The 21,607-nt window shown below is 51.4% G+C and overlaps 8 protein-coding genes across 8 annotated transcripts; 5 read left to right on the forward strand and 3 right to left on the reverse strand.

Moving 5' to 3' along the window:
* Positions 1-216: 216 nt before the first annotated feature.
* ALTATR162_LOCUS8577 (uncharacterized protein) lies at positions 217-3,629 on the forward strand (the record flags this gene model as incomplete). The annotated part of the gene is made up of 3 exons (XM_043316210.1): positions 217-696; positions 1,197-1,453; positions 1,499-3,629. 3 exons carry the CDS (start codon positions 217-219, stop codon positions 3,627-3,629), a joined length of 2,868 nt encoding a protein of 955 aa, XP_043172145.1.
* A 667-nt stretch (positions 3,630-4,296) lies between these two features.
* ALTATR162_LOCUS8578 (uncharacterized protein) lies at positions 4,297-4,770 on the reverse strand (the record flags this gene model as incomplete). Its single annotated transcript, XM_043316211.1, has 4 exons — positions 4,297-4,442; positions 4,494-4,565; positions 4,645-4,707; positions 4,767-4,770. 4 exons carry the CDS (start codon positions 4,768-4,770, stop codon positions 4,297-4,299), a joined length of 285 nt encoding a protein of 94 aa, XP_043172146.1.
* Positions 4,771-7,239: 2,469 nt separating this feature from the next.
* ALTATR162_LOCUS8579 (uncharacterized protein) lies at positions 7,240-11,795 on the forward strand (the record flags this gene model as incomplete). Its single annotated transcript, XM_043316212.1, has 7 exons — positions 7,240-7,413; positions 7,483-7,779; positions 9,633-9,710; positions 9,765-9,893; positions 9,952-10,264; positions 10,383-10,893; positions 10,949-11,795. The coding sequence occupies 7 exons, from the start codon at positions 7,240-7,242 to the stop codon at positions 11,793-11,795; spliced, it is 2,349 nt and encodes a 782-aa protein (XP_043172147.1).
* Positions 11,796-12,350: 555 nt separating this feature from the next.
* ALTATR162_LOCUS8580 (uncharacterized protein) lies at positions 12,351-13,094 on the reverse strand (the record flags this gene model as incomplete). Its single annotated transcript, XM_043316213.1, has 1 exon — positions 12,351-13,094. One exon carries the CDS (start codon positions 13,092-13,094, stop codon positions 12,351-12,353), a length of 744 nt encoding a protein of 247 aa, XP_043172148.1.
* Positions 13,095-13,290: 196 nt separating this feature from the next.
* Positions 13,291-14,227, forward strand: ALTATR162_LOCUS8581 (uncharacterized protein; the record flags this gene model as incomplete). Its single annotated transcript, XM_043316214.1, has 2 exons — positions 13,291-13,576; positions 13,626-14,227. 2 exons carry the CDS (start codon positions 13,291-13,293, stop codon positions 14,225-14,227), a joined length of 888 nt encoding a protein of 295 aa, XP_043172149.1.
* An 808-nt stretch (positions 14,228-15,035) lies between these two features.
* ALTATR162_LOCUS8582 (uncharacterized protein) lies at positions 15,036-17,300 on the reverse strand (the record flags this gene model as incomplete). The annotated part of the gene is made up of 2 exons (XM_043316215.1): positions 15,036-16,127; positions 16,176-17,300. 2 exons carry the CDS (start codon positions 17,298-17,300, stop codon positions 15,036-15,038), a joined length of 2,217 nt encoding a protein of 738 aa, XP_043172150.1.
* A 977-nt stretch (positions 17,301-18,277) lies between these two features.
* On the forward strand, positions 18,278-18,827 carry ALTATR162_LOCUS8583 (uncharacterized protein; the record flags this gene model as incomplete). Its single annotated transcript, XM_043316216.1, has 5 exons — positions 18,278-18,338; positions 18,387-18,413; positions 18,462-18,491; positions 18,540-18,630; positions 18,686-18,827. The coding sequence occupies 5 exons, from the start codon at positions 18,278-18,280 to the stop codon at positions 18,825-18,827; spliced, it is 351 nt and encodes a 116-aa protein (XP_043172151.1).
* A 450-nt stretch (positions 18,828-19,277) lies between these two features.
* ALTATR162_LOCUS8584 (uncharacterized protein) lies at positions 19,278-20,726 on the forward strand (the record flags this gene model as incomplete). Its single annotated transcript, XM_043316217.1, has 1 exon — positions 19,278-20,726. The coding sequence occupies one exon, from the start codon at positions 19,278-19,280 to the stop codon at positions 20,724-20,726; it is 1,449 nt and encodes a 482-aa protein (XP_043172152.1).
* Positions 20,727-21,607: the final 881 nt, after the last annotated feature.

The raw sequence follows: 21,607 nt of genomic DNA on the forward strand, positions 1-21,607 counted from the left end.
CAGATAAACCAAGCGAATAGCAAATATGTCGAAGAGTACTCCGAAAGTATGGAAACATGGGGATAGCGCACATGTATGGAGTCACGATGAGAAGACCCGCGTAGGGCGTGCCATGTCTTACTCCGCGTTCATTCCGAGCATGCTATATCTTTAGCATTAACACGTAAAGATTCCACACGTTGTCAATAAATAAAAAACTCCCCATTTCTATCTAAAATGGCCGAATCACAATATGTCATCCTCGAAGGCAAACCGACGCCGCAAAGATACCACGATATCCGCAAGCTCGCTGGCATGACGCCCCCACCAATTGAAGCTGTACCCAAGGCGCTCGCGAACTCTTTCTACATGATCGTCGCCTACAAGCGCAAATACATGCTTGACGGTACAACCCCCGGGTCTGCCCAGGATGTTGTCGCAATGGGCCGATTAGTCGGCGATGGGTCGCTTTTCCTGATCATGGTTGACATAGCGGTGCACCCAGATCATCAGCGCAGAGGACTGGGAAAGCGTATCGTGCAGAAGCTTTTGGACTACGTGGACGAGCATGCACCTCTGGCTTATGTGAGCCTTGTAGCTGATGGACCGGCACAAAAGCTATACCCGCTTTATGGATTCAAAGATGTGTCGCCTAGTATTGGCATGTACAGGATGAACAGGCCACCGAAGGATCAACAGGACATTGCGACAGATACAGTGGAGGAAACTTGACACCTCTCGGGATACGTAACCTCACTGGATGCCCACCGAGAATTTCTACAATCAGAACATGACTGTTCGAGTGCAACCTGAAGCGGATGAGCGCTGCATTTGTCAATGGCGTGGCGTTCACATGTCAAGGTAGACAGGGGCGGCTGTGGGGGGCTGGACCCCGCCGATGGCGTCGATGCACATCACCGCCCAGGCTTCTTGAATCCACACATCGAATGTTCATTACTGTTCAACATGCGCGATTGAGAAGCCCATCCTTTGTTTGCAATGCGCATCTGTGATCGCATTTGATTCCTATGTGTAATGTATGAGAGATCATGACCTCCTCTCCGCCAAACCCAAGGACAGAAGATCGCCCACTCTCTGTATGTACTGTAACACGAGCCTGATTCGTTCTACGGACGTACCATCCCCACACTGTGCGACTATGCATCGTCCTTGATTCGATTCCTCTATATGATGAGAAATGCTAACCCCTCTCCAAGCTACAGTCTCTCCCTAGCGAGTTGCTCCAACTCATCGTCGCCTACCTCGACACTCCCACGCTCAAGCTTGTAGCTCTAGTCTCTCAGACACTCAACCAACATGCGACGGATATACTGTGGCGGAACGTCTGCCTGACTGACCAATGGAAATTACACCTAAATGAAGAGACGGATCTGATGTGGGGGGAACGCGGCCGTGGAGAACCTGATGAGCACGACGATACACCTATTGTCCAAAAACTGCACATACTTGCGACGTAGGTACACCAAAGTCTGCTATCCAAACCAGTCTAACGTCGCAGTAACCCTGCGATTGCATCTAAAGTTCAGACACTCTCCCATCGATGCCACCTTCCAGCGCCGAACATCTTCAATGAACTCCCACGAATGCGCTTCGACGCCGATAATCTCTCACAAGATGAACGACTACATACTCTCGTCAAGCTCGCGATACCGAACTTGGTCAACGTGCACACACTACGGATCATATACGGGCATTGGAGGCTCACAAACGCACTCATTACTGGCTTCCTCGATGAAGGTCGACCACGACGTATGCCTGTGCGCAAACTGTGGCTAGAGAGCTGTTGCTTCGACAAGACTGAACTATACTGGCTCCTACAAAACAAAGCCACCGGACTTGAAAGTATCCGCTTGCGTAGACTTGGAAAGGATCTGTCAGATCGAACGGAAACTCAGCAGCTACAATTCATGGAGTTTTCGCTTTCGCGTGGCGGGCAATATTATACAATGCATAATGGAGCAGGAGGTTTTGTTGGTACCACCATCCAGATCTCTCATGAGGGTTTGCCGGAACGATGGCCGCGTTCTTCAACACAAGAGTTAAGGGACAAGGCTAAGGCATATGACGCTATCATGTGGGAGGAGCTTCCGGAGATTAGAGACTACATCGATGCGAATCCGGTGTCTTCCAAACCTATATCACTTGGAAAAATTGTGCCTGACCCCAGGCCCTCAATGGAGTGGCTAATTGCAAATTCCGCTTCTACACTTACCAGTCTAAATCTAGACTGGATACATTGGCGTCGAAGGGATGTAGAGCCATCTGGTTCAATCACTGACTCTGAGGTGTTTCTGTCTTCACTCAGCGGTTTGCGTTTCCCGCATCTACGTGCCTTTCAAATTCGAAATGCTGTGTTGCCGCTCACGATACTCCCAAAGAATGTCTATCTCCTGGAAGATCCCTTCTTGGAGTTCCTCGAGGCACACCCCAAAATCCAGTGTCTCGGCTGGCCAATGGACAGGATATACAACCATGTTAAGTCGACTGTTGATATTCAAAATCGATGTCGAAGTCTGGTCGCGCATCTGGCAAACACGCTGACAGACCTTCGAATCGATACACAATATGGGGGACCCGGCGAACCACTTACGGCCAAATGTAGCACCATGGAAGATATGCAAGAACGTACGCGTCGACGCAGATTCATTGACGAATTTGCGCCCCACATGCGGAAAGTCGAGCAAATCAAGCTGGAAGGTGGTATACCACGCGACGAGAAGCGAGAGTTACTCCGTGCACTACATTGGTGTCCCATAAAGAAAATTGTCATGATTGGCGTTTCTTTCCCAGCAGGAAATACCTGGGGTGCGGGAGGACAGCAGCTGGCAGCCATTGACCCTGGTCAAGCTGGCTCTGAGTTCATCTATAACCTTGAAGATGAGGATCTTGCAGGCATCCTAGCCGCCTATCGTCGCGGCTTCCCTATGCCTGTAGACTTCAATTTCGAACCGAACTACGGTTGGCCACCTCAAGCACCTCTCCTCCAAACTATCGCCCTGCACCACGCATCTACAGTCGAAGAGCTCAAGATATGCGGTTACAATGGCTGCCCGATCCTTTCTTACACCACGCCCATTACCAATCCCCTTCTAACCGGTCTCCGCTCCTTCGACAATCTTAAACAACTTGTAATCTCCTTCTGGTTGATGACATGGTACGAAGACTCCTACCGCGACCCGGAAATCATCCAATCCTGGCTCGACACACGTTCTCCATCATCTACAGCACTTACTATTGTAACACCTCCCGCTTCACCGACACACGATCAACCAGTTGATCCGGGCCAGTTCCCCAACTTCGGCAACCAACGCGTTGTGCCACGAATCCAGAACTTCAACCGTTGGGCTGTGGAACTCAAAACCAAGTTTACTCCATCTGCACTCGCGTATCGTGTCGCAAGGGACATTGGGCCATTCTTGAGCGAAGTGGCCAAAGAGAGGAAGGGTGGTGTACGTGTAAGGGCCAGTTTTTGCTTGGGTGCGAAGGAGGAGAGGAGAAGTGCGAGTGACATATTCGATCTAGATATCAGAGTTGGAAGAGGCAATCAGGTTCTAGAGTTTGTAGGACCAAGAGAGGAAGGCGAGACAGGGAGGTGGTGGACGAAGATCGAGGAGAGAAGGTGGTTCTGAGGGGAGGACTGAGTCATTAGAGCGTGTGGTGGATCTGTTGTGCTTGGCAGCCTTGATGATATATATGACTGTATAAGAGAATAATTAAATGTGCTAGAACAAAGCCCTTTCATTGTAGAAGAATAGCAGAACAAGTACAGCAGCGACAAGCCCAGGGAGCTTAGTTCTCAATGTCAACAAAATCGAGCAGCGCATAGATGTGTAAGTAGGTACGGTTGTCTCGCACTCGAGCGGTGGATCGTAGGTGTCGCCGGTCGTTCGTGTGCATGCTAGTATTCAAAGGCGTAGCGTGTAAATAATCTCGGTCTTTGGCGAGATTTGAATCCATGCAACGGTCTTCGATAAGCCTCGGTTTCCTACAACTCATCAGTGCATCCTGTCTTATCCGTGGTATATTGGCACAGTCTCTGGCTTGATTCATGCTTTTATTTCGTGACAGAACATGATGAATTTTCCGTAGTTATGCCTCCAGAGCTATGCGCTCAAACGGTGATGCCATCCTCATTCGTCATGTGGGATGGACAGCAACCGGGAGAGGGATGACAGAACGCCCCATGCCGAGCAATACCATTTGCTTATAAGAACCCGCTTTCCGATCATGCACCCGTCCGAATGGCCTTCATCGCGCCTCTACTCCTCCTCGTCGCCAACCTTATGCTTGATACGTTTACGAGGACTTGACGGTGGGGCCCTTGGAGCCCTTAGGGGCGCCAGTTTGGAATCCGTTGCTGAACTTGCGGTTGACGGTCTTGAGGTATCGCATGCGGCCGGTACCTGTGGTCTTCCTGCGCTTGGCCTTCTCGCCCCAGTTGACTGTCCAATGTTAATCTTCGCTCTCGATGCGCGCGTCTCAGGTAAACGTACACTTGCGGGTCTTAGCAGCAGGGTAGCCGCATGAGGCGCAGGTGTGCTTCTGGATGTGAAGGGATCGTTGACCTAAACGTTGGAATCAGCCCTTGTTTCCTTTCCATGCTTTCGCATCTCCAATGCCAGCATCCGAGAAGGTATCACGTACCGCAACGCCTGCAGAGCGTATGCGTCTTGTTGTGGCGCTTTCCGAAACTGGAGGTACCCTTCGCTATATCGCAGTCAGTCTCGAAGTTCGTTGTTGCGAGTGTGGAGTGGAGTTCGGCGTACTCATTTTGGCTGGGGACTATGCAAGAACTGTCAGTAATCGATTGTCTACAGAGTGCAGTGGAGGTACATACCTGGTGACGCTGTTGTTAGTATCGAGGGTGGGAGTTGTCGCGGGTTCGTCGTGCGAGAGCGAATTCGACATGAGCTTAGCGAGACACAATTTCGAACGTGTGTGGGGCTAGCCGTTTAAGGACTGGCGTCGATGGCTCCACTTGATCAAGTGGTGTCCGCACCACCAGAACATCAACATCAACATCAACATTGTCAGGATCACGCATTAGGACTGACGCTATATCGCCGTCTTCACTTATTTTCTTACGTTCGAATACAAGGTAACCACATGTGATCATCAGAATTGCAGACTTCCAGCCTCCGAAGACGCCACAGCGCGTGTCCGTCAGCCATCTCTTTGTGAATATTACGACCATCATCTTATTCGTGGTCCTTGTCGTGGTTCACTGGAATATCGCCATTCTGCTGGCGTTCTAACACGTCCCTTGTGCGGGCGTAGCTTTGTGTTTGAGTGCGAACAATCTTGGTCTCTTTACTAAAGGCACAGCATTGTAAGCGGAATGCAAAGTAGCCACCAAACACCACACGCAAAGACAGTCACTCTTGGGGAAGAGCGTGTTTGGGAATTTGGATCAGGTACTTGTTGCTATTCCACTGCCCACTGCGAAGGATCTCGTACTGCCTGAGTTCTACTCTAACACCAAAAGTATAAGACTAATACTACTTGTGGCGAGTTGACCAGGATGATAGATTCTTCTGGGACGGTAGCTGAGGACTCGGCGTTATTGGAATCATTTAGACAATTGAAAGCGGCTAGAGTGACACACCTTCTAGGTACGCCCACTATCAGCCTCAACGCGCCACGCTGAGACTCAGCAATCACCCTCGAGGCAGTGCTAGGCAACATTGAACACGCGGCTATCATGTAGATTTCCGAGAAGTTTCGACACATAGACGATCTCTTCTTAAACTTGCGAAAGAAAAACTTGGACGCTTGAACAACAAACTTAGCTCGCAACGCTAAGTGGCTTGTGGCACCGGGACCTCCGTTTCATTTTATCGTCTGTATGCTGTTGCGCGACCCATCTGTGATTTCCATCCCTTGAGTTTGAAACATGCTGGTTGACGTGTCACTTCAGCCGTACCGCTTCCCTTGCGACGGTAGACCAGCCTCAATACTGTGGCGTCTCGGCCGGATCCTATATGAAGTTGGCTGCCAACCTTTCAAAGATTAAGGGCAGCTTATAACCGTCGTGGGGATTACCTACTGAAAATTACTCGCAGGACCATATGTTGTGTTGGCGCGGTCAACCTCTACCCAGCTGCCTCTTGGCGGCAGCCTTGTTTGGAGGAAGTGCGATTGGTCGAGAATCTACGTTCGATGCTTGCAAGTCTCGCGTTGAGCGCATATTGAATGGCACCGACACCTTTGGGGCGATCAGCAAGGAGACAATTGGACCATATTTGTACACTGGTCCAGTGCGAGGCATTAACTTTGCGGATGGGCAAGTATCGCGAGACGACTTCATCACAATCACGACCCAAGGTATGTCGCTGAACCCCGGACAGTCCGGAGTGGTGCGTGTGGCTAATTTGACCATGGAATAGGCTGCAAAGTCCTCTGCGGAAATTCTATTGACTGGTATTGGATGTCGGACATCACCGCGACCCTAGCCATCGTTTCCAATTGGATCTTACCTATCCTCGCGTTACTCGCTGCCCTGCCTTATGAGTCGCTCCATAGGAGGAATGACGGGGCCTATTGGTATCAAGGCAGACTCGCGAGGACGATTGGTGCGCTGTTAATCTGGATCGGTAGCCCACAGATTGCTCTAACTGCGACACTGTCTAACATTCATCAAATTCGAAAATGCTTCCATGCAACAGCAGCATCGGGTCAAGGTATAGCCGGGAGTACCGCCCTGCAACCACTGAAAAGAGATGCATACTACGTTCTCTGTTGCATAGGCCAGTTCAAGCTTTCCAAAGTGGATCGGAAATTTCTAGACACTCTCACATATGGGCTGTTTATGCCCATTTGTGACGTGACTGTGGGGGAAGGTGGCCACGCAGGCAGCGCCGCGGACAGGGTTATTCAGGAAAAATCCGCCAGATGGACCCGAGAACTCCTTCAGTCAATGGCATTTCAGTTGAGAATGCTGCGGCGCCGAGGGGTATATCCGGCCTTTATGACCGTGATCCTCTTTTTCATCGCCTACGCTATCTCCATCGTTCAGGCCTTTGCCGATGTTGGCGAACGGACAACTACCCACTCCCTCGCATTCGGTATACTAATCAGTTGGCTTCCCCTTTTTGTTTTGTTTGCTATTCTCGACCGTAATCCCGTTTCTGCGGATCGAAGCCGGTAAGCATTAACATCACGTGATCCTATATTGTGTTTACTGAGGTGTCCACGTATAGGAAGCTTATATCTCGCTGGATGTGGAATGTGAACGCAGTGATGGAATGGAAGGTTAAACAGCAGGGCACGGACCCGCCACAACATCCTGACTGGTGGCGACAAAGTAAAGAGGATGCAGCCAGAGAGTATACCAGTCAGAACCATGGCCTCGGTCAACAGCCCACAGAACAAGCCGCAGATGTAGAAATGACAGATTTAGGTACAGCAACAGCGGTAAGCATCAAACCCACCCTACTCCTCCTCCTCCACCACCACAGCAGAACTCTACTAACACCCTTAAAGCCTCTCATTCAGGACACCCAACAAACCGACACCTGCTTTGATAGCTATATCTCCAACTTTGCGGGCCAAGGAAGGCAAATGGGATACCACGGACTAGCATACGCCGTTCTAGTCAGCGTATATAACACGCCGAATGATAACCGCCGGGTACAGCGGCTCGATGTTATCGTCGATCAGACCTTGAAGCGTCTCAAGGGTCGCCGTCCTGCATCCTGGTGGGCTCTGTCCCTGATCTCCCTGGTGCTCGTCTGGCTAGAGATTGGAATGGCTTTCATGATCTCCTACAACGTTCCAACGGTCGGTATTGGCTGTAGATCAATGTCTTACATCATCTACGGCGGTCTTAGTACCCTGCCTTGGATCATCCATTTGCTCCCTGGGTTCAAACATCCCGGGGTGAAGAGGAAAGCAGTGTGCTATTTTATATGTTTGCTGTCTACTCTTTGCCTTATATTTATCACCTTTGCGGCCGTAAGTTGACCCTTTTTGTACCTATCCTATCTAACTTTACGAGACATGGACTGATGCTAGGCTCCTTTCTACAGTTCAGCGGGGTTCTAAAAAACTGTCGGTGCAGAGGTGGGTTAAGTGGCTACCTGGACTTCGAGAGTGCTGAGTTCTACCGAGATCACTTCCACGTCGTGAGGTGGTGGAGGGCAGCTGCGGTTGTCGGAGCTCTTCCTGTATTTGCTAGCTGTTTCGCGGCGATATTGTTGCTTATAAGGTTGAAGTCTTTATGGCATGCATCTGAGCAGAGTAATCCATTAGGAGGGGATGCCGATGTAGATACGGAATGGTTGATATGAGCTTTGCATTGGGTAAGATCTAGTGGGTATTCTAAACGTATGAGGATGGTGTCTTGGCCGCGAGCAGATCTGGGGTAGCCAGACATATGTGACGATACCGTCTGAGAACAGCAAGAGGGACTACCCAGGTACTTTCGATATTTGGTGCTTCATATGTCACACGTGCCTTCGACGAGCTGAGGCAGTATCCTGCTACTGCTTGGTATATGTATCAGTTGCGATGTGATCGAGAAGTACGAGGACGTGGTGGGTCAGACGAGGGATCAACGGTGGGTCTGCGGAGCTGCAGGGCGGTGCGATGGTCATCTCTATGGTATGCAAGCTTTCGCGTTAGCTATGTTCGTGCATTTAACGCATTGGTGGCGCTTCTGAGACTGCAGCCTCTTCGTCCAAGTTTTGTGAGAGATGATGGTATACGCGGCGACCAATTTGTAGTCGGCGACCAAGATACGCCTACATAATGAATCGTCATAAAATCTGTACCAGTGGTGCCAATGTGCACAAGCCATCAATCGAGCAATATTCCCCCAGTGACGAGCAATGAGAGGCTTTGCATAGCCAATGACGACCTAGGCATGAACTCCAGTTCACGAAAACTGTAGGGAACCAGACTTGGATAAACACCCAGATCACGCTAGTAGGGAGGACAGCCGACCGGCACCAGCCATAGGGCTTACTATGAACGTCCGTACTCGATGGCATTGCGAAGAGATATAAGGGTCGTTGCCGATGACAGGACGGCGTGCAGCTTAGTCTAGACTAGACGACAGCATAGACTTATCCCAAGAGAACGGTCCATGGCACCGAGACCATGGCGGGCGTGGCACTGTTCCATTGAGCTCTTTTCGAGTCCTCTCGCGAAGCTAATGGCCAATAGGAACACGGGGCGTGCCATCAGTAACGAAATCGACATGGGGGTATTTTGAGGTTCGGATCCAGTCAACCAATCACATGCGACACCAGGAAAACGTGAACGCGTGCTGTGGTGCAACTTCCAAGTCTCCCGCATGGCATGTGCTGTTGAACTTGATCGCGACAGTCTCGTCCGCAGCTGCTTCGGGCCTTCTACCAATTGATGTCGAGAGGCATGATCACAAGTCCCTCACGGTTCAGCATCTCGGGAGCTCGGCATGGGACCTGGCGTTTCCAAAAGAACGTCGGCCATGCAGCACGTTGCTACAGGCCTTATATCGTACCGCAGTACATGTCTCATCTGACGGCCGCTCCACCCATCAGCCCTACTTACGTTTTGTACATACTGCGGCTGTCGGGCTGACATAGTCTTCGTCATCTCATCCTCTCTTATGGACGTCGCTGAACCGCGGCGCTCACTTCCCTTCAAAGCATCTATCTCCGTTGCCAGTTATGTTCTCATTTGGACGCGTTGGGAATGCAGCTTACCGAGATATACCTGGAGTCTATGTACATGATGATCCTAGCCTTGCAGTCTTACGCAGTAACTAACAAGGTTACTAGACCCATATCGCGGACCCTAATGAGCGCCGGCGGATGGCCCTCGCTGAGGTAGATAAAGCACCATTTGGATGGTATCACATACGACTAGCAGTTGTGACTGGGATTGGGTTCTTTACCGATGCCTACAGTGTAAGTCTGGTGGTCAAAATTACGGGCGAGGCGGAGAGTTGGCTAACGACATGTTCAGCTATTTGCCATAAACCTTGCCGTCATTTTATTAGGGATCGTATACTGGCAAGATGAGGAACATAAAGGAGTCATGCCTCATGATGCCGATACAGCGATCAAGGTCGCAACGTCCGCTGGCGCCATTTTCGGTCAATGTATCTTCGGATATATGGGCGACCTTCTAGGAAGAAAGAAAATGTATGGGGTAGAGCTGATGATCATTATCGGCACAACACTTGCACAATCGCTTTGTGGAGAGTCGGCGACTGTTTCAATTGTGGGTGTGCTCATCTTCTACAGAGTTGTAATGGGAATCGGTGTCGGTGGCGACTGTAAGTACATATTTCGTACGGCCAGAGTCTCCCATATTTTTGCATGTTTTGGGGGTTGATCCAAAGCAAGTGGGAAGAAGGATATCCTCAAGGTATACTTTACTGACCACTACTCCAGATCCACTCAGTGCGGTCATCACAGCAGAGTTCGCCAGTACCAGATACCGCGGTGGTATCATCGCAGCCGTCTTCGCCATGCAAGGCCTTGGTCAACTCGCAGCCGCCTTAGTAACCCTCATCGTAGTCATAATCTTCAAAGACGACCTAATCGGTGTAGCCAATGTGGGAGAATGTATAGGGCAGTGTGCCATGCGTGTCGATAAGATGTGGCGTATCATCATTGCCTTTGGCGGAATCCCCGGATGGTTCGCACTATACTATCGGCTCACAGTACCGGAAACGCCACGATACACGTTCGATGTGCTGTACGATGTCGAGAAAGCCTCGGTCGATGCACGTAAATACCGCTATGGCAAGCAGGGCAATGTAGTAAACCCTGTTATGCAGGCGAAGACGCGTAGTGAAATGGCCAAGTACAAGACGCCGCGACCTACATTGATGGAAGTACTACGTTTCTACTCGCAGAAACGTCAAGCCATCCGCTTATTCGGCACTTCGATGTCCTGGTTGTAGGTTAACCCAGTTCACCCAACACAGACGTAATACAAGCTGACATCCACACAGCTTCCTAGACCTAGCCTTTTATGGCCTTGGATTCTCCTCTGCCTCTTTGATGTCCACAATGGGCTTCGATCAACGCGCAAATCTCTATCTCTACCTGCGCAACACAGCCACGGGCCAAATCGTTCTTATCTGCGCCGGCGCCCTTCCAGGATACTGGCTCACCGTTTTTACTGTCGATACCATCGGCCGCAAACCCATCCAGATAGCCGGATTTGGCATCTTAACCATCATCTTCTGCGTCCTCGGCTTCGCCTGGCAAGGCCTCACAAAGACTCACCTATTAGCGCTATACGTGCTAGCACAGTTCTTCTTCAACTTCGGGCCAAACGCCACAACGTTCATCACACCGGCAGAAATTTTCCCTACAAGAGTACGGTGTACAGGTCATGGATTTAGTGCCGGAATGGGTAAGCTAGGTGCGGTGTTTGCGCAGATCTTCTTTGCGCCCATGATCAAGAGGGGGGCTACGCATGATAATCCGACGCCTTGGATCCATGGCGTGATGCAGATTTTTGCGCTTTTCATGTTTCTGGGTATGTTGACTAGTTTCCTTGTTCCAGAATCGAAAGGAGCGAGACTGGAGGAATTGGCTGGCGAGAAAGAAGATGTGTATGAGTTGCAGGCTAGTCAGTGGCGGAATCGTGGGGGTGCTGCCGGGATAGTGAGTGGAGGGGGTGCGGATGTAGAGGGCATGCTGGGTAACACGTCGGTTATTATTGCAAGGGGGAGCGGCAGTGCGAGTGCGAGGAGCGTTGATCGAAGTAGTGAGGGAGGTTTGAGAGACGGGGATGTGGAGAAGAAGTGGTGGCGGTTTAGACAGTCAGAGGTACATCCTCATGCCGTTTGAATGTTTCGTAGCGTTAATTTTTCCTTTCTTTCTCGACTCTGGAGGATGGGTGTTCATGATTTACGATGGGCCGGTTCGAGCTACGTTGCAATTTCTTCTTTTTGTCATCTGTGTACCACAATCCGTCTGTCTGTCCTTGTCGGCTTTATACCCTTCTGTCATCAAACATACATGTAAATATTAGTTGGAGTTCTCAGTCTATTCTGCAGGATCACAAAGAATTCTTACTCTCATCTGCTCTAAGTACGCCAACGAGACATAAGATCGCAGGACGTTAAGTTGTTCGATATGCAACGTGGTCTTGTTTAACTTTTCCCTCTCTGTGCCACATATTATCATTGGCGGTGGAATTGTACGTATGAATGTGTGCCATTTGTCGTTCTGGCAGTGCCACTACCGTGTTTTCCATAGAGAGCCAAACTTCACGCATCTTGACTACGGCGATAGTGATCAAGCTCAAATTTCCGTTTTGGCGGAAGTCGGCGTCTACGGCAACATGTGGGTTGGCGTGGATCTGCAGTCATATCTTTGAGTTAGTAATGGCATGAAAAACGCTCACCCTCGTCTTGAACTCTCCAACAACTCAGCAATCTCATCTCCCCCAAGCCTCTCCACACCCTCCACGCCCATCAACCTCTCCCCTATCTCATCCACATAGCTTCTCCCAACTTCCTCAACACTCTTCCCCATCACCCCCTCCTTTGCAAAACTAGTCGTCCTCTTCCCCTCCAACCCACACGCAACGATCCTATCAAACCACCACAGATCCGTATTGACGTTCAACCCAACACCATGACTCGTGATGTTGCGTCGCATATGCACCCCAATGGCCGCAATCTTATCATCGGGGCTCGTCCAGACACCAGTATGCTCTGTAGTCATAGCCTTGATTCCGTATTTCGCACAAGTAGCTATTAGGCTTTTCTCCAACAGGCAAACGTAGTTTCTAGGCGTGAGTTTGTGTGCGCGAAGGTCGATGATGGGGTAGGCGACTAGTTGGCCTGGGCCATGGAATGTGGTTTGTCCGCCACGTAGGGCTTCGATGAAGTCTGCACGGTCATTGGCGCGGAGGTAGGTTTGTTGTTCTTGTGAGACGGTGCCGATTTCTCGTCGTCCGCATGTGTAGACGGGGGTGAACTCGGTGGTTATGATGTGTGGTGGTGGTGGGGAAGCATTGGATGGCGGTTTTGAGGCGAGGAAGCGGGATACGAGGGTTTCTTGGAGGCGGGCAGCCGTTGCGTAGGGGATGGGGCCTGGGAGGTGGATGTGATGGAGCTTTTGCCGGATAGAGCTAGCCATCGCTGTTATTGGAGGGTGTTCATGACGGTTATCTGGGATCTGGGGACTTGGATGAGCGGCGGGAGCTAGAGCCGTGGATATCCTTGCGCGGACTTATCGATAAGTTTTGTGACGCGACGCGACTTTTGCGACTACCAAAACTCTCCTCCCGGCTGTTGGGTAGGTTACAGGATCTCTCTTCTACAGTTACATCACCATGACAGGAATCAAGCGATCAATTAACGGGCAAGCCAAACCTCAAACACAAGTTCAACAAACAGAGGACGTTGCCATGACGGACGCAACACCTCCATGCGGACAACAGCAACCACCCTCTGGCAAAACTACCTCGTCAAACAACATATCAGAAAACCCCCAAAACTCTCCCAAACCAGAGCCTGCTACAAAGAAACCATCTCCAACATCCACATCGTCCAAACAACCCTCCGCTTCTGGCTCTACAAATCCCAAGCCCCGCCAAAAACTTGCCAGACTCCCCAAAGGTACGCACACCAGTTGAAGACGAAGACAATTCAACCTAACAAATTTCAGATGTCACAATAACCACCCGCCCACTCCTCCACGCCCCCCTCCCATCTCCCTTCTCCTCATCCAGCTCTGCAAAGACACTCTACATAACCGCCACAACACCCTACATACCCACCGTAAAGCGTGTGCGCAAACTCCTAAACGAAGTAGTCAAGCGTGAGAAGCAATCTGCGGCATCTCTGCAAAAAGCAAAAGGAAGAGGAGGGCGGTATGCAGAAGCAAATGGACGGTTAGAAGCGAGAGACGTGGAAGCAGAGATCGCCGGGGCGATTAGCCAGGCAGATGGCAGTAACCGTAATGGAAGCAATGGAGGGATTAGAGGCGAAGGACAATTGAAGGCAAGGGAACAGGTCTATCTCAAAGCAACAGGACGGGCGATACCGAGGGCGCTGGAAATCGGATTGCATTTCCAAGCCGAACAGGATTGTTGGGTCAAGGTTGAGATGGGGAGTGTGAGTGCGATTGATGATATTGAGGTTAAGAGGAGGACAGGAACAGCGGAAGTGGGGACAAGGGAGGCAGAGGAAGAGGAAGAGGCAGACGATGTACCAGAGACGAGAATACGCACGCTGAGTTCAGTTACTGTTACTATCGGCTTGAAGTAATGTAGAGTCTAAAACGCAACAAGTCACGACAATCACAGTTCACTCGCCAACAAAAAAAGAAATAGATACCCAGGCAATTCAAACATTATAACAAGAGTCAAGTATATATGATTGAAGTGTGTGAAAAGGTTCTCTCTGCCTGCTCTCTTAATGCCACACTCTGTGCCTCCTTATTCATCGTGCGCATGATCCAACTCCCAAAATCCCAAAAAGGAAAAAGAAAAGCTAGTCGTGTTTACTACAAAGGAAAATGCTCATGGTTCGCTGACCGCAGTTAATGACTGTTTGGACTAAAAGTGCTCTGCAATGCTTCCGAACCTTCCCAAAGAAAGAACGCCTAAAAGGCCCAGGGGCGGCTGGCACTGAAGTTCCCGAACGCCGGTAGAAAAACAGGCCGATGCACCTCCCAGTACTTACGCCAGAACGGAAAGGAAACGTGTTGTGATGGTTCGATATAAAAATGCCCCTTGGGCCTCTGTTGTCCCATAATGGACGAAAGGGATGGCGTGGATGGTTTGGATAGATGGTTCTGTCATGGAACCATTGTAACTGGTAATAACTTCGTGGGCGACGTTGCCATCATACAACATTGTGTCTTGGGCATCCAAGTGATGTTGTTGCAAGCAGTTCAGAAGCGGCTATCGTGGTGTGGCGTAGTATATCGCGTTGATAGAGAATAGAACCTCGCAAGAGCAATATCTCGAGGCTTGACGTACAAGATGCTCTTCAAGGGCTCGTCCCTGCGATAGTACCCGCACAGGGCCAGTCTTTCTTGACGTAGTAATCGAAAACTCTGATAGGTATCTCCTCAACGCTCGGCCTTGGGGTATTGGTTAAGCATGGCCATGACTGCGACACCTATTGCAACGACTGTGACCATGGCTCCGACCGGACCGCCATAGTACATGGAATCTCGATCTGGCCGATGGGCGACCAAGGAATTCGATTTCCCGGCCTGCTTTGCGCCGTTCATCCCAACAGCATGCCCGTTCTGCTCGCTCTTGGCAGGAATCGACACTTCTGGATTATCCTCGTCAAGGTCCTTTTCCTTGATGATCATGATCTCGCCTTCCTCGGCTTCGCCATCTGATCCTTCAACGAGGGTCTTGGAGGTCGCCCTCGTTGACGCACTGTTGCTTCTGCTCCGACGTTGAGCTTCTTTGCTCGCGGTCTTTGCGTTGTCTTGTCTTATGTTCTCGATCATCTCTGCCAAAGTCTTGCGGTCGGCCTCTGCAGTCTCAGCTCTTTCCCGGTACCGCTCCATCTGCTGCTTCATCTCATTCATCTCGGACATCATGACTTCCAGACGTTGCTGTAAGCGAGCGGTGGCGTCTTCGGCGTTGGAGGGAGATGTGGACCCGTTCTCTGATCCAGTGAGCTCTTCGCGCTGTGGGTCGGCGGCCTCAGGCTCGTGTGTCTCATCATCGCCCACAACGGTCTCAGCGTCTCCGTGGTCCTTGTTCGTCTCACGCTCGAGTCGGGCCGCCCGCTCCTCAGCGTCTTCTCTTGCGCGACGCTCTTCGTTCAACAGTGTCTCCAAGTCTCGTAGCCGCATACCCTGTGTTTCAATCTCCTTCTTCGCACTGGTCAAGGCCTCTGTAAGCGTGGACAACTGTGCGTCAGAGCGGACTGGTGACGCTGTCTTTGGACGTTCAGTATCGGACCTCCTAAGTGACGATGCAACGTCTGGCTTTTCGGGTAAAGGCTGTTGTGGTGGAGGCGCAGGTGGATCTGAGAATCTCGCCTTCAAGCTACCGTCTTTGATTGGGGATATCCTGACCTGGTTGATCGGCGAAGTCTTGATGGGTTCCTTTTTGGTGTCTGCAGAGAGGATAGCGTTGATGTACTGGTGGGTCTGTTGGAGGTCCTGCGACTGTTGCTTTGCAGCCTTGATCTCGGTCTAGTGTAATTAGAAAGGGGACCATCTGAGTAGCTGCGTCGAACTTACATTGAGCTTCTTGACTACCTGCTCCATAGTAATAGGCTGCAGCCAGAAGTTGGGGTGTCGAGGTTGCTGCAAGCCGTTGGGGTAGTTGGCCATGGCGCCCGGGCCTTGGAGTCGCTGACCGTTCATAGAGCCTTGGCTGGGGGTGCGGCCGCGCATGTTTGCCATCTGTTGTTGTTGCTGTTGTCCATTGGGGCTCATCATGTTTGAGAGTTGGGGCCCTTCGAGTTCACCAAAGTTGAGGTCGATCATGTCGCTACTGGATCGTGCATAGATGCCCGCATGCTCAACGCGCGCGGCGACTTTGTGGTGGACGATAGTCTTCTGGTCTTCGCTGACGATATCGATACCGAGTTCCAACATGTCTTGTTCGCGCAGCTCGTGGGGGTCAGAGTCTCGGTTCTCTTGTGACAGGCGGGAGCCGTTGACGAAGGTACCATTGGACGACTTGACGTCTCGGATCCATATCTTGCCCTGTCGGTCGGCCCAAACCTCAGCGTGCTGCCTGGATAGTACTTTGGAGTCGAAATATCCGTTGAGTGGCGTGGGAATCGTCTTGTTGTTGGTTTGCCGGCCAATGCGGAGAACGTCGGGGAAGAAAGGTACAGTGATGGTCTTGCGCTCAAAGGTGCCGTTCATGGGGACAAGGTGCAGTACGGCGGTGCTCTCCTGGCCCTGTGTGCGTTGTGCGCCGTTGGGCTGTTGTTGGGCCTGAACTTGGCCATTATGCTGGGAGGGAACCATGGCGGAAGGTGCTTGCAGGGCACTCATGGCCGAGGCGGCTGATGACGCTGGTCCTGCCGATGCGATGGGTTGGGGTCGTGCAGCAGTGATTCCGGCGATGGGCTCAGTCTTGGTTGCAGGCCATAGTCCCTTGGGGGCTTTGGCTTTGCGGGTGGCAGCCCAGTCGGTGCCGTTGGGTTGCGGGGGACCGTTTGGCTGCGATGCAGATGATGAGGCGGATATGGTCGATGTGCCAGAAGCCTGTGAAGAGAGGCTCGACGACGAGTTGGATCGTTGGGCGCTCTTCCGAGGCATAAACATGCCACCTCCGTTGGACACGCCCTCAGCGCTCCATGCCTGCCGATTGATGTTCTGGTAATTGACGGGGGGCGCAACTGCCGTCATTGGCGACGTCGTGTGTTGGGAAGGAGGTGGGCGTGTTTAGTGTCCGGTCACTTTTCCTGCACGATTCCCGTCTTGTCCGTTTTTAGCGGCGCGACACCAGCGTGACGACGCCGAGAGCAGGCGACAACAACAGCAGGCGATATCGCGAAGTCGGTCATGCACTCATGCGTCGCGATGGAGTCGGATATTCGGGTAGCGTCGTCGCGGGTAGGATTATGGTGGCTTCGCCTTCGTCGTCTGTCGTGTGCTGTCCGTAGAAAGCCCGCGCGACGTCAGGGCGATGCAAGGCGCTGCAGTTGGGCGCAGTGCACGGCAGCAGGGTCAAGCAAGTGCGGATGTGATAGTGCAGACCTCGAGGCAGGCTGCTCGATGGTTGGGGTGGACGGTATGGATGAGGCCTCCAGCGAGTTTCGACGAGCAGGAGGTCTTGTTCCGGCCTTGGGGACGCTGCAGCGCTGACTGGCCAGATGGGCGACACGACGGCTCAGGCGTGATGGCGACGTGGAGAAGGGGGCAGCACGGATGGATATCCACTACGAAACGAGACACTTGTTCTTGCTACGAACGATATACGCATGGAGATGGGGATATCATAGCCGTGGCTGCAACTATTTCGCTTCATTCCTACGCCGCACCTGCAGTCAACCAGTGAAAGGGCCAGCCAGCCCTCTAAGAGAGAGTCACGTGCGTAATCGGCAAGCGTCGCTGCATCAGCTTTGGCGACTGTGTAGAAACCACCAAATATGCAAGTCGTGACTGACTGTATTGTATTGTTTACATCTGTACTGCACGCGCCGACGCGATGTTGACAACGCCCAGTATTAGCTGCCTCGTGCATCCATGGTTGTGTTTTCCCCGGATTTCGGTGGTCTTTCCTTGGCGTTGACTGAGCCGCGGCGAGACTGCAGCTTCAAGTGGGACAATCAAAGTTCCCCTCTTGAGTTCCTTCACCACCTCAACGTTTGTAGAGCCTCAAGATGCCGGTACCAGTCGGTTCGATGCCTCAAGGGGCGCATGGCCCTTCAACACTAGACAAGCGTAGGCATCCGTATCTGTATGCGCCTGGCAATGGCTAACAGCGCATAGTAAAGATGGGTGGCATGATGGGTGGATGTACGCTTTGTGACAGACCAGAAAATGCATGAGCTGACACGTTGACAGCTGTCGGCCTGATCATTGGCTTCATCTTCGGTTCGCATCATCTCAGGCCTTGTTGAAGCTCTGTTCTGACTCTTGCAGGCTTCACCAACATCGTCCGCTTCGGCCCTGGACCTAACGGAATGCTGCGCACCCTGGGCCAATACATGATGGGATCAGCCGCGACCTTTGGGTATGAATTCTCATGTTCAAGTAGTCCCACTGCAACGTGCTAACGTATGTTGCAGCTTCTTCATGGCCATCGGTACCACCATTCGGACGGACAGCTCGCCCATCGCTACACAAGCATTCAACAGCGCAAACCGACGACCCATGATTCTCCCAAGACACTACCAGTACCCGCGCGCCGCTCAAAATGAGAAGAACTAGAATCTATACTGCTAGACAAAGCATCGGCGGCGAGGTCCTGGACGGATCCGGGATTGTACAAAAGCAGAAGTGCATCAGTTACAGTCAAGACTTGCGCATGTATGATAAGCAATAGAGTGGCCCCATAGAGGGCAGTTGGGTCAATTAGGCGCAAGGGCGAGCGTCGTTGAACGTCCGTAGTTCTGGTTTTCCACCTTCACTTTCACTTCTGATCACCTGCTCATGGGTCTATTGTAATCACACGTCTCTCCCAATCACGAGCTTTTATTGTCGTCCATCGTTCCTATCGTGGATAGAATTTTTCTCTCACACTCACCAGCACCCTCAACTGCGTTCTACTCACGTCCGATTTCTTCTTATAACCACTTCTCACGATCCAACTCCACCTCCACCTCAACCACGACACCTGTCTTGCAAATTTTCACGAATACAACACAGTCATACTGGAAAATGTATCCACAACTCCCAGCTGGTCCCTCTGGTGTGCCCCGACCACCTGTAATATACAGCCATTACTCCGCTTCTACCCGTACTCCACACGGCCTGGGTGCGGCTAACAACGACGTCGATAACGAAGCCAAGGGCGAGGCGGCCTTCGAAAGAATCAGTCGCGGCGCTCGGGGAACTCACAGTGGCAGCGCTAGGTTCAGGACGGCCGCGCGAGCTGCCACCAAGGCGGCAAACCGACCACGTACCGCCGAAGCGCAAAGCAAACCAGGAGCGTTGACCAAGCCTTCTGTAAAAATTGGAAATGGCAAGGACAAGGCGACCGCGCCACATCGCTCAGAAACTCACAGCTCCATCAATGGAGAAGAGGACGATATCGCAGAAGCCATTGCGCGCTCCTTGGATGATAAGATCGGAGACACTGATGTTATGGGTCTGCTTCCCCCAATATCTGGAGAGCAGGATGACTCTGACATTGCCGAAGCCAAGATCTTGTCGTTGTTGTCGCACAACGGACCAGCAAAGCACAGAGCTAAAGGTCACTCCTACAAGTCCATTGGTAGCGGTTCCGCGTCCAGTTCCACTGCGCCGCATGCCGCCCTCCACTCTCTGCTCGACGTCATGAAAAACAACGCAAAAGCTGCAGAGGAGGCCAATCCTGAACAGCTGGCTAAAGCTGGTCCCGAGTTGGCAGGTATCATGAGGCAGTGGCACAACACGATTGCTAGAGTCATCTATACCACTGAGGCGGCCGAGCACCAACGGATGGAGGATGCGAAAGCCCAGTTGGACTACGATCGCGTTGTTGAAAATAAGCATAAGAGAGAGATGGATACGTTCAGCGGACAAATTGGGGCACAGATGCTTCAGATGCAGCATGATCACCTCCAGGAGCTGAAGGAACAAAAGCAGGCGTATGAGAATCTTCTCGCACAACAGGTAGCAAAGCCGTCTGTAATAACAGCACAAGTCCGACATTCAGATGCAAAGCCCACTCAGCCCCGAACCGTCAAATCACCATCACCACACTCTCAAGACGAGTTCGACCGACTTACCAACGAGATCACTGCGCTCAACTCAAAGAACGAGACTAAGGTCTCCAACATGCAAGCATCCCACGCAGACCAAGTCCTTATCCTACATCAAAAGGCCGAGCGACTAGCCAACGCAAATACTTCGCTCAGAATGCAGGAGAAATCCGAGAAGGAGAAGATGCAGAAAATGGAGACGATGAAGCAGATGTACGAAGCACAGCTTCAGGAGATGAAAGAGGAGATGAAGAACTCGGCGAAGCAAATTGCGAAGCTGAAGCAGCAAGTTCCTCCGATACCACCTTTCATATTCACAGCTGGAGGTGGACGGGGGTTATCTCAGTCTCCGCGCTCAGACCTGGGCCCCTCATCTCAAGAGAGTAGCGACAGTTGGTCGCGCAAAAGGGCTAGGCGCGGATGATGTTGGGTCCTGGCGTATACAAATCTACCAGCGGGTTTGGAAAGCTGCAATCATGGTGGCTAAGTAAACAGAATGAGACCACACATGAAATTACGAATGAACACGTAAAAAAAATTTGCAGTATACAAAGGGATTTCTACCATCAAACATCAGACTTCATCCAATACGCTAGAGATACTTACTGATTTCTACATCAACACATGTAACCGTAGAAGACATTGTATACCTTCAGGGTGCAGCATACCCTCGCACAGGGAACCGTGGATCCACCTGACATCCACCACGCGCAATCGGGAAAACCACAACCGGGTTCTGCTCCTCCGCGCAAGCCAACTACGAAACTCGTTTGACGTGCGGGCAACCCCACAGATGGTACCCTAGCTACAAAACGCATGGGGTTTCGCGGTTTCGGAAGACGCAACTCATCATGGAACGCGTATCTTTACGCATGAACTAAGTACTGTGTTCTCGAACGAAGTGCTTATCAAGTACATGTGAGTATTCATGGTCTTGACGTCGCGTCAGTTCTCCACAAGACGCGACACCATGAAAATGGTGATGACTCGCGTGTTGATATTTTTATCAGGACGGCTTTTTAGGATTGAAAGGGTGCGACGTAAAGAGCCCGAAGGATTTCTGCTACTAGGCTGAAGGTTGAGGTCTTTTTGCTCTTCAACATACCTGCAATGAACGGTAGCAAAATTGCTGTCATGGCTTGTTAGATCTATACGAGGATGGCCTTCCTCCGCTGCCGTGCTTAAAATGATCGCGGAACAAGCAAGTAAATTGCGACCGAGTCTATTCACTACGACTACGTGTATTTCCCTCAGATAGAAACCACGCGCGATGTGAGGAATGAATTCATTATTAGACTTTTTTGC

The sequence above is a fragment of the Alternaria atra genome (assembly GCF_907166805.1).
Source record: "Alternaria atra isolate CS162 genome assembly, contig: 29, whole genome shotgun sequence".
Classification (NCBI taxonomy): domain Eukaryota; kingdom Fungi; phylum Ascomycota; class Dothideomycetes; order Pleosporales; family Pleosporaceae; genus Alternaria; species Alternaria atra.